The sequence below is a fragment of the Pteropus medius genome, unplaced genomic scaffold (genome assembly GCF_902729225.1).
Source record: "Pteropus medius unplaced genomic scaffold, Ma_sr-lr_union100, whole genome shotgun sequence".
In the NCBI taxonomy this organism is placed as follows: domain Eukaryota; kingdom Metazoa; phylum Chordata; class Mammalia; order Chiroptera; family Pteropodidae; genus Pteropus; species Pteropus medius.
Genome location: NW_024349801.1, coordinates 5,826,526 through 5,841,111, shown reverse-complemented (window position 1 = coordinate 5,841,111; position 14,586 = coordinate 5,826,526). Strand labels below are relative to the sequence as shown.

The 14,586-nt window shown below is 49.2% G+C and overlaps 1 protein-coding gene across 1 annotated transcript; it reads right to left on the bottom strand.

Moving 5' to 3' along the window:
• Positions 1 to 427: 427 nt before the first annotated feature.
• KCNG4 (potassium voltage-gated channel modifier subfamily G member 4) lies at positions 428 to 11,586 on the bottom strand. The gene is made up of 2 exons (XM_039888516.1): positions 10,727 to 11,586; positions 428 to 1,198 (listed from the first exon to the last, which is right to left on the bottom strand). Exons 1-2 carry the CDS (start codon positions 11,474 to 11,476, stop codon positions 428 to 430), a joined length of 1,521 nt encoding a protein of 506 aa, XP_039744450.1. The 5' UTR covers positions 11,477 to 11,586.
• Between the last annotated feature and the right edge of the window lie 3,000 nt (positions 11,587 to 14,586).

Sequence of the window (14,586 nt, the reverse complement as noted above, 5' to 3'; positions counted from 1 at the left end):
TGCAATGACTGGACCCTCCAGTTTCTGGCATTGGGGGTGGCCCAGGAAAGAGAGTCTTAAGGGAGGAACAGAATTCTGTAGGCTTGGTTCTGCGGACATCTGGGACCCAGCTCGAGCTTGGGGTATTAAAGACTCTGCTGGGAAGGAAATAAGAAAGACTGACTTAACCCAGCAAAACTGGATGTGCTCAGTGATGGGCAGGGAGAGAGGAAAAAGCCAAGTGACATCGATAAGGTCAGCCCGGATTGTCATGGCCAGTCAAGAATCACAGCGACCCATGTCTTTGGCCTTGAGCTCCTCCTAGCTTTGGAAGTACTCCCTGAGCTCTGGAAGCATACCACCATTTTATCTATGCCTGGTGTTCTTGAGCCCATATTAGCCAAGGGTGATGGGTTGAAGTCCCAGCATATTCATGAGAGGTTTTTAGTTAAATGTATTTGATGGGCGAGGTGGGTCCCTCCAGAATCAGGTCATCCACGTCTTTCAGAAGTTCACGTTCACTGGCAGTGGTAGAGTTTTGCAGGCGGCGGAGGCGGGTCTGGAGCTGCTCCTGCTCCTTCTTGAGCTCCAGGTAGGAGTGTGAGAAGGTGTGGAAGATGGATGTGGCTGGGAAGGCCATGATGAGGATCCCACTCAGGATGCTGCTGAGGGCCACCACCTGGCCCGGCACACTGCGCGGCACCATGTCGCCGTAGCCCACTGTCGTCATGGAGATGACCGCCCACCAGTAGGAGGCCGGGATGCTGGTGAACTCCAGGACCCGGCCAGACTCATTCTCGGCCACATAGACCAGAGGGGAGAAGAGGGTGATGGCCACGCAGAGGAAGAGGAGGAGCAGGCCGAACTCCCGCGTGCAGCGGCGCACCGTGAGGCCCAGCGTCTGCAGCCCCAGCGAGTGGCGGGCCAGGCGCATGACGTAGAGGATGCGCAGTGCCCGTAGCACGCGCAGTGCCAGCCCTACCTTCTCCAGGTAGGAGCTGCTGCCCTGCCTCTCGCTGTCCTCCTGGGGTTCCTCGGACACCGCCAGGGACACGTAGTAGGGGGAGATGGCTAGGATGTCGATGATGTTCAGGGGGCCTTGGAAGAACTGGCACTTGTTCCGGGCCTGGACAAACCGCAGGCAGAACTCTAGGGAAAACCAGGCTACGCAGACGGTCTCCACGATGAAAATGTAGTAGCACTTCTGAGAGCACTCACCCTAAAGAGGCAACAAAACGCAGGGTGGTGAGTGGAGGGGCAACAGCGCTGGGGGGAAATATCCATGCGGAAAAGAGATTCCATATTTCTAGATTGATATAGATATCAATATTGATATAGGGATATAGGGAATCGATATTGATATAGATATAAATTCCATATACGTAGATTCCATATACAAAAATTCAATGCATTCTATATATTATCTATCTACATTGATTGAGCTGTGCTGTAGACTGTTAGTTGTCCACCAAAATCCCCTTTTTACATAGCTGTCAAATTGTGATTGGGCACGTGGCTGGTTAGCTAGATCAGAGACCACCTTTCTAGTTTCCCTTGCAGGTAGATGTGGCTAAATAATTAAGTCCCCGCCTGTGGGATGTAAATAGAAGTGATATATGCCAGGAATTAAGATGTTGGTGTGAATTTCTGCACACCCTCCCTGGGAGCTGGGACAATTCTCTTGGCCCTGCAACCTAGCTTAGAACCAGCAGATTAGACCAATGCTGCAGTGGAAAATGAGGCATCGAGGTGAAAAAAATCCGGGTCTCAGAATGAGAGCTACCCATCACCTTGATTGCTCTTTGTGAGAGAAATCGACTTCTATTTTGTTTAAACCCATTCTGTCTTGGAGCTTCTTTGTTATAGAAGCCAAACTTCACCTTTTCCAATATAAGCTTCTCTTGATTACCAGACACTGTTCTAGTGTTGTCACCTAAGCCCCACAGTGACGCAGGCATTACGACTTTACTTTATGGCCCAGGACATGTTTCTGGCAGTGAAATGACTTGCCTGAGCTCACATACATAGTAGACGATCTCTCAGCCACCGTACTCTGTTTTGTAACTTCTTCGCCTGCCATCTCTCATTCATTCCTCCAACAAAAATGTATGGAGGGTTCGCCTTGTGCCAGGATCCGAGCTAGGCTCTGGGGGTAAAGCACTAGAGAAGCAGATATCATTTCTGGGGGCTTGGAGGCTCGTGGGGCAGAGAGAGCTCCCACATCCTTAGAATGGTCCTGTGACATGGATTGCAACTGTTCATACAGGGTCTGTTTCTCTGGGAGATTCCAGCTACGTGGGGGCTGTCGTGGATTCATTTTTGTGTCATTCACACACCTTGCCTCTCCTACCAGCCCCTCTGCTACTCCAAGTGTGGTCCTCGAGCCAGAAACAGCACCTCCTCCTGGGAGCTTGTTAGAAACACAGAATCTTGGGCCCTACTGCATCCCCAAAGAATCAGAATCTACATTTTAACAAATTTGAGAAGCACTGGTCCAGTGTAGTGGTTCGTAGCCTTGGTTGCACATCAGAATCACCTGGGGCAGGTGGAAGTTGGGGGTGCTTTGAAAAAAAATCCCGATGTCTGGGCTGGGACCTCAGAGATTCTAATTTAATTGATTTAGGTTTGAGCCTGAGCAGTAGAATTTTTTAGAATCCCATAAATGATTCTAATGTGGAATCAGAGTTGAAAATAGTATATATACGATGGATGAGTAAATGAATGACTGAAGCCAGTTGCCTCAGTAAAAAGCAAAATGTTGACAACTGCAGTTTTCTTTGGATTAAAAGGCTCTGAAGTGGAAAAAGAAATTATTTCCAGTGCCTGAGCCCACAGGAATACTAAATTGAAATGTCCTTTATGTCTGGCTGCTGGTCTGTCCTGATCTCTGTTTGCCTGTCCAGGGCTGGGCAGCTTTCTCTCTTAACTTGTATCTGGGCTACCAAGGGTGGGAGACTGTGGGAGTCCTGTTGAGGGCATGGAGTCCAGAGCATCTCAAATTCCACAGGCTCAAATTCCACACTTCCACTTCTGCAGGCATCCCATTTGGTCCCTCTGGACTTTCAGTTCTATACCCTGGAAGTTGTTTTGATGAATAGAGACCAAACATGTAAACTAGCTAGCAGGCTGCAGGACCTGTAGGCACATGGTACAGTGTAGCTATCTTTATGAGATGATTGACTGATCACAGACATAGTCTGCCTGGTCAGTTTAAGGGTGACAATATCCTTCTGTTACCACTGGACTTTATAGGAAGCTAAGGAAATTCTCCAACACACTGGGAGGTCTGTGCCATGACTGCCCGGGTTTACTTCAGGATCCTGGAGGTCTCGGGAATTTGGGATTCCAGTTCCCCAATCCTGCTACAAATTTGCTGTGTGACCAAGCAGTGGTTACTGCCCCTCTCTGTGCTTCAGTTTCCAATAAAGAGATTGGAACAGTATCAGTATTTCTCAAAGCTGATTCAGAATCTCCTGCATCAGACTCTCCCAGGATGCTCATTACAAATACAGAATCTTGGGCCCCCATCACAAAATCAAAACCTTGGAGTAGCGCCCAGGGACCTGCATTTTGGCAAAAACCCTTGTTGAGTCAGAGGCACCTGGAAGTTTTTCTGAATCTGGCCCGGATTCTTCCCTACAAAGCCTCTTTCATCTCTAACATTCTGGGAGTTTTCCTTCCGGCTTAGGAGACACTTATAGCTGAGCATAACCATTCTAGACTAGTGACCCCAAATCTCAGGAAGGTGACTCCTGAGAGGTGGAGAAAGCTCTGTGGGTCCTTCCTTTGCCTCCAGTGCTGGCTTTTGGATATTCAAATCATGCACCACCTACCTCCTTCCTGGGGCCTGGGCCTGGCCCTGGCAAGCCGCCGCCTCCCTGCGCTGCAGCAAGCTCTGCCCCGTGTCCTGCCACCTCCCCCCCCACCACCCCCAGGCACTGCTGCTCCGCTCCACATCCTTAAAGCAGCTTCCCAGCACTGGGCCTCAGGGAAATGCCCCGTTAGCAGCCAGTGTCGGGGTGGTGGGGATTCGTGGGGCTCACGCTAAGGAAATAATTCCAAGGCCAGCCAATATTTGAAGAAAATAGAAAGGAAAGAAAAAAGTTACTTTTTCTCTCGCTCATAAAGTTTCTGGTTGTTTTTTGTAAGTGGAGCGAACCACTCATTCTTGTTTGCCCAGAACCTTCTAGGTTTGAGCATGGAAAGTCTCAGGTCACCATGACCCCCTTAGTCCTGGGCAAAATAGAGTGCTGGTCATCTTCATGTCGCCAGTGAAAATGTATATTCTGGTTCCTTCGTACATGAGTCAGCCTAGGAAAGCTGGGGTGTGAGCGATGCAACCACATGGATGAATCTAACAGACAGAATGTGGGCAAGATAAGGCTAGTGGATGTCTCCGTTTATGTGACGTTCAAGAACGGGCAAAACTCCCCTGGGCTGAGCAACATCACCAAAACAGCGGCCGCCTCTGGGTGGGTAGGGATCGACTGTGAAAGGACATGAGAGAATTTGGGGGGATGATGCGGATATCCCATTTTAAACTGGACGGGTAAGATTGGTGCATTTCAATGTATACAAATTTTACCTATAAAACTGTAAAACATAAAATGAATGATAATAAGCAACTGGGGATAGGTAGGGGGAGAGAGAAAGAATAAGAATGGCGGATGTGGAGAGTTGTGGGGACTTGGGGTGCATTATATTATTCTGTTTACCTTGTAAGTGCCTGAAATTTTCCATCATGAAGAGTTGAAAATAAAAAAGGTCAGAAATCAAAACCACAATAAGATACCAATCCACACTCACTAGTATAACTATGATTCTAAGGACAAAAAATAACAAGGGTTGGCAAGAATGTGGAGAAATTAGAACCCGCAAACATTGCGAGCAGGAATGTAAAATGGTACAACGGTTGTGAAAAGCAGGTTGGCGGTCCCTCAAAAAGTTAAGCATACATTTGCTATCTAATCCAGCACTTCCACTCCGAGACATATACCAGAGGAATTGAAAACAGGCGTCCACACCAAAACTTGTACACAAATGTCCATGGCAGCCAAAAACTGGAAACAACCTAAATGCCCATCACCTGATGAATGGATCAACAAAATGTGCTCTATCTGTACAATGAAATATTACTCAGCCATAAAAAAGGATGAAGTACTGATTCGTGCTTTGACATGGATGAACCATGAAAACTTTATGCTTAGTGAAAGAAGCGAGACACAAAAGTGCAGATATTGTATCATTCCATTTATATGAAGTGTCCAGAAAGGGCAAACCCGTGGAGACAGAAAATATATTCATGGTTGCCTCGGGCTGAGGGGAGTGGGGGCAATGGGGAGGAGCTGGTAACATGTTCACAGTTTCTTTTTGGGGTGATAAAATTGTTCTCAAATTAGATAGTGGTAATGACCGCACAACTCTATACTAAAACCCATTGATTTGTGCACTTTAAGAGGGTGAATATTTGAGTGCGTGATTTATATCTTAGCCAAAAAGAAACCAGGGTCTGAGTGTGAAGGGGCTGAGTCAGTCCCGGCTGCGGATGCGTGAGTGCCGGTCCCGCAGCCTTGCCCCGACTCCCTTTCCAAAGCTGCAGAGCAGAGCGGCTTTGAAAGGCTCTGGGGTAAGAGGGCAGGCAGGGCTTTCCGAGGGCAAAGTCACTGTCCTTGAGGGCAAAGTCACTGTCCATCTGGACAGGCTGCCCGGCAGACCGCCGCAGGTTCAGTAAGGGCCAGTTTTAGAACTTCCATGTGGGAGGGATTCAGGGCCGAATTCTTGACCTTGGAGCTTTTCTCACACCCTTCTCTCTCTCACGTCAAAGCCTGCCAACTCCCCCTTGGGAATATGGCCAGATTCAGCCACTTCTCACCTCCTCTTTAGCTCAGTGCTGGTCCCATTGCTCCATTCAGCAGCTGGGGCCTCCCTCTCTCCCCCCACCCCTCTCCTGCCTGTGATCTTCCTCATTTGTGCCTCTGGCTCTGGCCGCAGGTCCCGGCAGCTTCCTCTGAGACTCTTTGGGGCCTGGCCCTGCTGACTCATTCCTCTCCCTGGCTTCCCCCTCCTCTCTGCCATCTCTCCCCTCCTTTACACCCCTTCTACAACTCTCTCCCTACTCCCCCTTCACCTTGAGCTGTAGTCCCTCCGCCCCAGGTCTTCTCCCTCCCCTGCACGCCCTCTTCCCAGCTGCCCCAACTCCCCAACGCTGGGACACAGGGGCTCTGAGAGTGTTGGGGCTAAGCAGATGCGGCTAGGAACTAGGCACGGAGGCGAAGGGAGCATGACTAGGCAGGAGGAACAGCGTGAACTACACAGACTCAGGAAAAGTGGGCCCCATCCAGGAAGTGGGGAACACTTCTTATTGGTTGGAAAATAGGCAGACTCAGCCGGCAGGAGAAAAAAACAAAAATTTAAAAAAAAAACAAAAAAAACAGGTTAAGACGAACTCCCTAGAGCAATTACCAAATGTCACCGAACACAGGGAAGCTACAAAGAGCGGACAGCTCTTTATGAAGCTGATTCGTGATCCAAAGAAAGGACAGGAGAGGAGGAGAAGCTGGCTCCAGCACCAGGCTTTTTATCAAAGGTGGGGAGGTGGAAATTACAGCCCAAAAGTTGAGTTGCACCCACATAAGGAGGGCATTGTTCCTGGAAACGAACAGAGAAGACATTTGAGCCGACTGGACTCTGACTTTGCTACTGCCATTTGGGTTCCATGGAGCTGAAGGGAAAGTCGATGAGCAAAGCAGATGAGCAGGTGGAAGGGGTGTGAGCTGAGTCCCAAAGGGTAGATAAAAACAGTGAGTGTTCACTCTGTGTCGGCACATGATAAATAGGATCATTCAGCCCTATTGCCACCCTCTGAGCAGGTGTTATCATTATCCGCTTTTATAGGAAACAGAGGCACAGAGAAATAGTGTGACTCATCCAAGGACAGAGCCAGGGAGCACCACAGCTGAGATTCGAACCCAGGACTAGCAAAATAGAGATTCTGGCTCCTTTCCATGATGAGGTACTGTCTGTCTGAAGCCATTAGGATAGCTCAGTAACAGGAAAGAGCGAGAAAGAGAGGAGGCGTGAGTGTTCAGCTACAGCTGGCCGTGACTTTCAGCCTCCCCCAGTGGGAGGGAAGGTATTCTCAGCAGCAGAGCTGCCGGCAAGGACTGAGGCTGTGTGGAAGGGCGCGAGGGATGAATGGCAGGGCTGACAAACTTGGCAGAAGACTTGGGCGGAGGGAAGCAAAGAACCTGGGAAATGGCAGCATTCACCATCAGATGGGTTGGTGAACAAATGGTGGCATATCAGACAGTGGAATATTATTCAGCTGCAAAAGGGAATGAAGTGCTGACACACACTACGACACAGATAAACCTTGAAAACACTATGCTGAGTGAGAGAAGCCAGACACAAGGGACCACGTATGGTACGATTCCATTTATATGAAATGTCTGATGTAGGGAAATCTGTGGAGACAGAAAGCAGATTGGTGGTTGCCAGGGGCTGGGGGGGGGAGAGATGGGGAGTGACTGCCTAATGGGCTTGGGGTTTATTTTGGAGTGGTGAAAATGCTTTGGAACTTGATAGAGGTGTTGGCTGCTCAACACTGTGACTCTAGTAAGTTGCCACTGAACTGATTGCTCACTTTAAGATGGTTAATTTTATGTTATGAGAATTTCACCTCAATTTTTAAAAATAGAGTACGGATGATGGGAACATAAGTTGTAAAAAGGTAAGAAATTTGTCTCCTTTTATATCCAACACCTAGAAGAATATACCTAGAAGAAATACTTAACTATTGTCAAAGGAATGAAAAAATAAATGTTGTAATTTCCTGTTAACAAGTACCTAATGAGTGGATAATGATGATGAAGATGATTACATTTATTGAGCACTTTTTTGTGTCACTATTGTTCTAACTACTTACAAGAATGACTCGTTTAATCTTCACTGGAAAGGGCTAACAGCATCCCCATTTTACAGATAAGGCAACTGAGGCCCAAAGAGGTTGACTTTCCTGAGATCAATGAGTTCATAACTGGGTAAGGCCAAGATTCATACCCAGAACATCTGCAGTCTGAAGCATCATACTGGACAGAGAAGCAGTTCACAGAGTCTAGCTGCCTCAGAAACACTAAGTGTCACCGAGGCCGAGTGTCTGGACCACATGTGGAGTGGCTCAGCGTTGGAAGACATTTTTAGAGCCAAGCCGAGGTGAACGCAAAACCTGGCCCCTCTACATACTGTGAGCTTAAGAAAGTGATCAAACTTCTCTGAGCTTCAGTGTCCTCATCTGTAAAATGGGGTATCTACTTTCCAAAGCTACAAGGATCCAGTCCGTTCTGTCAAATGCCAGCCAGCCTCATGAGGGCCGCTTCATAAGCATCATTCTTTCATCCCATCGTGGATGGGCTCCTCCAAAAAATCCGGCAAAGTCTCAATGCTTCTGGGGGTGCTCAGGTACTTGGCTTGGTCCTTTCTGTCTATATGGCTTCCTTCTCCCTCCCTTTTAATTTATAACCTTGACACAGACCTTTCACCCTGATCACCAACTTTACTCCAAGATATGTTGCTGGGAGAAGTTAGAAGAAAAAAGAAAAGGAAGACTGCTTTCTCTGGGGTCTTCTAATTCTCCAACTCAGCATTACATCGCTCCTGTGTCTGATGGAAGGCTTCTGTGGGTCATATCCCAGGTGTGTTTGCCCCTGCAGGTGGCATTAACTTATGAGTGAATACTGCCAGGGCCTCACAGGATGACTTGGGCCCCCACCCCTCCCAGCAAGGCCTGCCCCCAGAAGCAGCCAGCCGAGACCAGCGCCCATGGCCAGCTCACTGAATCACTGCCCTCAGACTGACATTCCTGAGGGCAAACGTGTGGTGGGAGACACATCATCTTTTTGTGTAAATGTAAGGACATGGTCTTGAAAGAACAAAGACAGCCCGGTCCTCAGCTTCCTGGCTCTCTCAATTACTATTATTAGTGAGACCGGGAAATAGACACTTGTCATGAGGGCCACAGCCTCTCTCGGGGCAGCACACAGAAAGGCACTACGGCCCTCTCACCCCCGGAACAAGAACGGCAGCCTGATTCCTCCGCTCACGCTTGGGGCTACGCGGTTCGGCGGGCCTCCTGCCCACCTCTAATTTGATTTTCTGAGTTTCCATTAAGCCAAGCATGGGTTCATACCCTAGGTAATTTTCAAAGCATTAGGCTTTGAAAAGAACTTGCCCCTCTGCACGGTCTAAATCCCGGTTCCCTGAAAATCTCTAAGAGGAACAAGCTGGTGGAAATCCAGGCGTCCTTCCTCAGAAACTGGGATCAAGGGCACCCTTGGGGGCTGGAGGACAGAGGCCACTTATTTTGTCTTAATCTTTTTACAGCCGCGTCCATATGGAAATATTTCTGTGAATGAGCAGGTTTTTAAATCACATGATATCATGCTAAAGAATGAAAAAAATGCCTACGATTGGAGCTACAGTCCTCTACGGGGAAAAAAGCTGGTTAAAGTTGAAACATTTTGGTTGGTTTGCTTTAGGACAAAACATTTATAGGCGGGACAAGATGCATTTTATTCAACAAATAATCAGTGAGAGCCTATTCTTTGTGAGGAATGGACTGGTTCTCCATCCTAAGTCCTCTCTATCTGGAAAGTTCTCTGATCCTACCTTATTGCCCTGGAATATATCTTTAAGGGGAGGGAATTTATATCGACTGACAATGGTTATAGGCCACAAACAGTGCGCAGTGTCTTACCTATGCGTTTCGTTTATGGGCCCCTCCACCTACTATAATGTAAGTTCTCTAAGTTAGGGTGATGGGGAGACATAGAGGAGTATAGAGCAGGGCAGGAGCGACATTTAAAACTAGGAAACAACCCAGTTCAACCTAGTTTGAATCTCTCCAATAACCTTCCCAACAAAATATTAGGTTCTTATCTCATTTCTCAGACTATCTGACCCCCTGGGGGCTCTTGGGATCCCCACAGCTCCCTGGAAAGAGAGTGCAGAGTAGGCCAGAAAGCTTTTTACTCTTGCCTTCTGTGGCAGTCACTTGGAAGTTAACTCATCTCTCAGTTCCAGTGAGTCTGTCCGAGAAGCTCAGGAGCGAAGTAAAAAGCAGAGAAACTGAGGAATGAGTATTTCTGCCACTATCAGCATATTCACTCCAACTCTGAGGAAGCCAAATGCCCTGTGCCTCAGTCTCTTCATTTGAAAACAGAGCCGGGATGCCCACCGAAGGCTGGTTCAAGAAGGCAGGGACTTCTGGCCGGGCATAGTACGCGGCACAGAGTAGCTGCTCAATAAATGCATGGCAAATGCATGGAATGTGTGAAACTTCATAAAAATATTACGCACTTTATGGAGGAGGAAACCGAGGTTCAGAGAAACGAAGCAGTTTGCCAGAGGTCACAGAGCCAGGAGCAGTGAGGCTGGACCTGCCTGGCCCGCGAAGGCCAAGGGTGGCTTTGTCAATGTCCGAGGTTCACTATCAGAGGCAGGGCCACCTTGTGACTTTCACGGGTCCAAGGTACTTTTGCCTTCGTGGGCCTCTTCCTCCAAAAAATACATTAAAAATTATCTTTTTATGACTGCATTGACCTACAAATGAATATGCTCCATGCTGGATAACATGCATTTTTTTTTTCCTCTTGTTTTAAATGACCTTAAAATATTTTCATGGGCCTTAAATCTCGTGGGCCCTGGGCACTGTGCTTGATGGAGAAATGGACCCTGGTCAGAAGCCACTCACCTTGTCCTCCTCGGCCCTCATGTCGGGCATGGTGCTGACACACAGGCTGACCGCTGTGGTGGCCACAAAGAGGATGGACAGACAAGCAAAGACCTTCCCGGGCAGCCCCGACTGCGGGTTTTCCACCGTCTCCCGCAGCCAGTTCATGAAGAGCCCGCAGCGGGAGGTGTCCACGGCAGGGCCGCACGCCTCCCTCCGTTGCAGCAGGGCCTCCTCCCTGCGCAGCTCGGCCAGCTCTTCCAGCTTCGTCATCAGTTTCCGCCAGCAGCATCTCTCCAGGTTGGCTTCTTCGATCCCCCAGTAGGTCAGCTCCTCTTGGAAGGACAGCACGCACATCTCCCGCAGCAGGGCCAGCTTGCCGGCCGCCAGGAAGCTCACGATCATCCCGAAAGCGCTGGGGCTCCTGTCGAAGAAGAATTCCTGGTTGTCCTCATCATAATCGTCGCAGAGCTGGGCGATCTCCTCGTGGTTCCGGCAGAACTTGAGCTTGCTCAAGCGGCTCAGGGGAAACTCGTCCAGCGTGCTCCAGGGAAGGACATACCTCCTGCCCCCCACATTCACCAGGATCTCCTTCTTCAGGTCTGCCGCCGGGGAGGCATCCAGCGCGTCCACCTTCCGGGCCCTGCGGTAGTAAAGGCCCTTGATGGACGGTGGCTCCACGGAGCCAGGCAAGAGATGACTCAAAGGGCTGCAGGAGCCAAAATGATAGTGTCTGGGATGCAGGCCCCTGACTCTGGAAGGCATGGCCATCGCCGAAGATGTCCTGGCACCCAAGGGAAAAGAACAAGAAAACGGGAGAAATCAGTCTCGGGGCAGAGTCCTAGGTGTCGTGCTTGCTTTCCTGCAACTGTATCTGCATTATTCATTCTTTTAATCTTCCATCCCATACAGCTTTATTGGGCATCTACTATATACTTGGGACCTGTCAGTGAACAAAAGAAGACAATGACATCGCTTCCTGATGGAGCACACACTTAAACCTCAGAAGAATCTCCTTGTGGACTGGGTCTTGGGGAGCTCAGTCCTGAGCTGGACAAGTCAGAGCTGTGCCACTTTCAGGCTGTGTGGTCTTGGGCATGTGCCTTAACTGCTCTGATCTAGCACTGTTCATTTCATGACAAGACTCGTACTAACCTTGCAAGGTCCAGTTGGTAAAAATAGAGCTTAAGAGTGTAAGGGGTCCTCAAGGTCACTGCCACCACAGGTGGATTACTCAGCCTCTCTAAGCCCTTTGCTTCATCTATACAGCTGGATTAGTTCGAGTGCCCACCTCATGGAGCACAGTGAGGGTTACGTGCAGTAAGATACATAAAGTATATTTTAAGAACACTTCTAGATGGTCCCAATGCGCCAGGCACCCATCTTTATGCTTCCTTATATTAACATTTCTCGGCAACTCCGTGCGGTAGACGTTAGGATCTCCATTTTACAGGTGAAGAAACAGAGGCATGGGAAGATTAAGTAAGGAGGAATGTGACCATGCTTAGCATGGCATCCGGCTCTCAGGAGAAGCTCCACAATGACCCCTCATCCCTCCTATTTACTTTCTCATTCGGAGGACTTTATTATCTGTGACAGTGCTCTTCCACGTTCATCGGGTGCTTGTCTCAGCCACCCTTGCTGTGTGACCTTGAGCCAGTTACTCCCCCTCTCTGGGCCTCAATCTTGCCATCTGCAAAATGAAGGGGCCTCTAATGCTCTCTCCATTTCAGACCTATTTGGGGCACTCGACTTAGAACAGGGTTTTAGATTTAGCCCATGTGTTTGAAAAATCACCTCCACAACAGTTCTCATCTTCAGCATCCTGCAACCATTTCCTATGCTATTCATTGTAGCCAGAGCTGTTTCCAGAGCATCTATAACCTTACATTCCGAAATGCACTCCAATCAAGAGAAACACACGGCAGCTGGATGGAAATAAAACTTCCTCTCAGTTTTCGAGCCAGTTGGATTCCGGCAGACAGCGAAGAGTTGAATCACAGCCTATGCATTTCACACTTGCTCCCCACACAACATTCTGTTATTCTGCATGTATTACTTCGTTTACAACGTATGGCCAGAGGAAGATGAGCAGCCTGCAAAGAGAAGAGTATTCGGAAATTCAGGGAGCTGTTCCCAAGCATTCTCATTTTCTGACTGCAAAAAAACAAGACCCAGAGAGCTGAAGTGACTCATCCAAGGTCACACAGCGAATCCGATTCCAACTCAGGACTCTGTCTCCCAGCCTGGGGCTCCTTCTAGAACCCAAAGAGCTGCCCTTTCTGCATTCACTGCACAACCCCAACTTTTGCAATCCAGTGCCCCCCAAAACAGTCGGCACACGAAGCTCCTTCCAGAGCATTAAAAGGTAGTCACTAAAACAGCACTTAGGCCAAGGATGCCTCACAGTGTCCTGCAAACCCCCACCCCTGCAGCAAACACTAACTTCTTCCCCTGAAGTTTAACTCACCCTCCTGTCTCAGGGAGCCCGTTTCCAGCTGTTTCTTTGCTGGGCAAGGGGAGCCCATGTTTCGATGCCCCAGGAAGAGACAGGTTTGTGGTGGAGATGAAGGGGAAAAATCCCAAACACAGCAGTTTCTGGCAGAGTTAGTTTCCAATCTTTCTTTTCTTGCCTCGTCCAGAAACCCAAAGTCCATTCATTCTGCATCTCTCTCTCCAGCAGCTGCCGAATAGCCCTGGGGGAGTGGGGTGGAATTTTTAAAAGGACCCAAGAAGTCCCTTACCCCATGAGAGGTGAGGGTCTGAGGGGTTCCTGCTAGGAGAGAGCTGTGCCAGCTGTCCTGCTTCAGCTGCGGGCTCTGCACTCTGAGTCCCACAGGGACAGCCAGTGTGGTCCTGCAAGAGAAGGGGGGGCGGTGGAGAATGGGAAGGGCTTAGAAATAATCTCTCCATCAGCCAGGCAGCAGGCAGGAGCAGCAGCAGCCGCTGTTCTGCCAACCGCCTGGAAGCAAGGAGAGCCGTCCTCCTCTCTCTTCCAAGGAGGAGCATAACTTGGAAAAAGCAGAGGACAACTTGGGGCCGAGGCATTTGCAGCTACTTGTCCTTGGCAACCCGGAGGCTCCTCAAGGTGTGCTGATGACAGGCAGGTGCTCAGGTGGAGGCTGCAGGAGGAACTTTTTGCTGCTTTAAACCAGCCTAAGCTTGGGACAGGTTTGGAGAAGCCCAGTCTCCCAGTGCTAGGTGGGAGTTCCGGAGGCTGCATGATGGACTGGAAAGAGATGTGAACCTGGAATCACATACACCCGGATCCCCGGCTCCAACGCGAATGCCTGGGTGGCCGTAGGCAGGTGACTTAGTACTTCTGAACCTCGGTTTCCTCATTTGTAAAAAAATATGAGAATAATAGAGGGGTTGGGGAGGTCACACCAGAAGCCACAGAGCAGGCTCCTTCTATGGGTTTGGCTGGTGTGCTTGTCGTGAGCAGCAAGAGGCATAGTTCTAAGGGCCCAGCCTCGGCTCTGCACTTCCCTACCTTGCTGTATGTCCTTGGTCAGTCACTTCTCTCTCGGCCTCTGTTTTCTCACTGGTCAAGTGAGGACAGTCGAAGCAGTGATGACCGAAATTGCAAAATTATCTTCTCATGTAGGTGTTTAATGTACACTGGCTCGTCTTAATTTTCTTAAAAGGTTCTGGCCCAGTCTCTTGGCTTCCAAAGGTGAGTTATCATTGTCAGCTTAGTTTTGCAGACGAAGTCTGGAGGCCTGGGGAAGAAGCTTGCTCAAGGTCACCTTGCTGGTTGGAATCTACACTTAGCAGAGACTTTGAGTTCTGATGTGAGGATCTGGGAATAAAGAAGATCTGAGCTTAAGTCTTCCATAGCTACCTGGAGTGGGTTGGCAGGAGCTGCTGGCCTCAGTGGG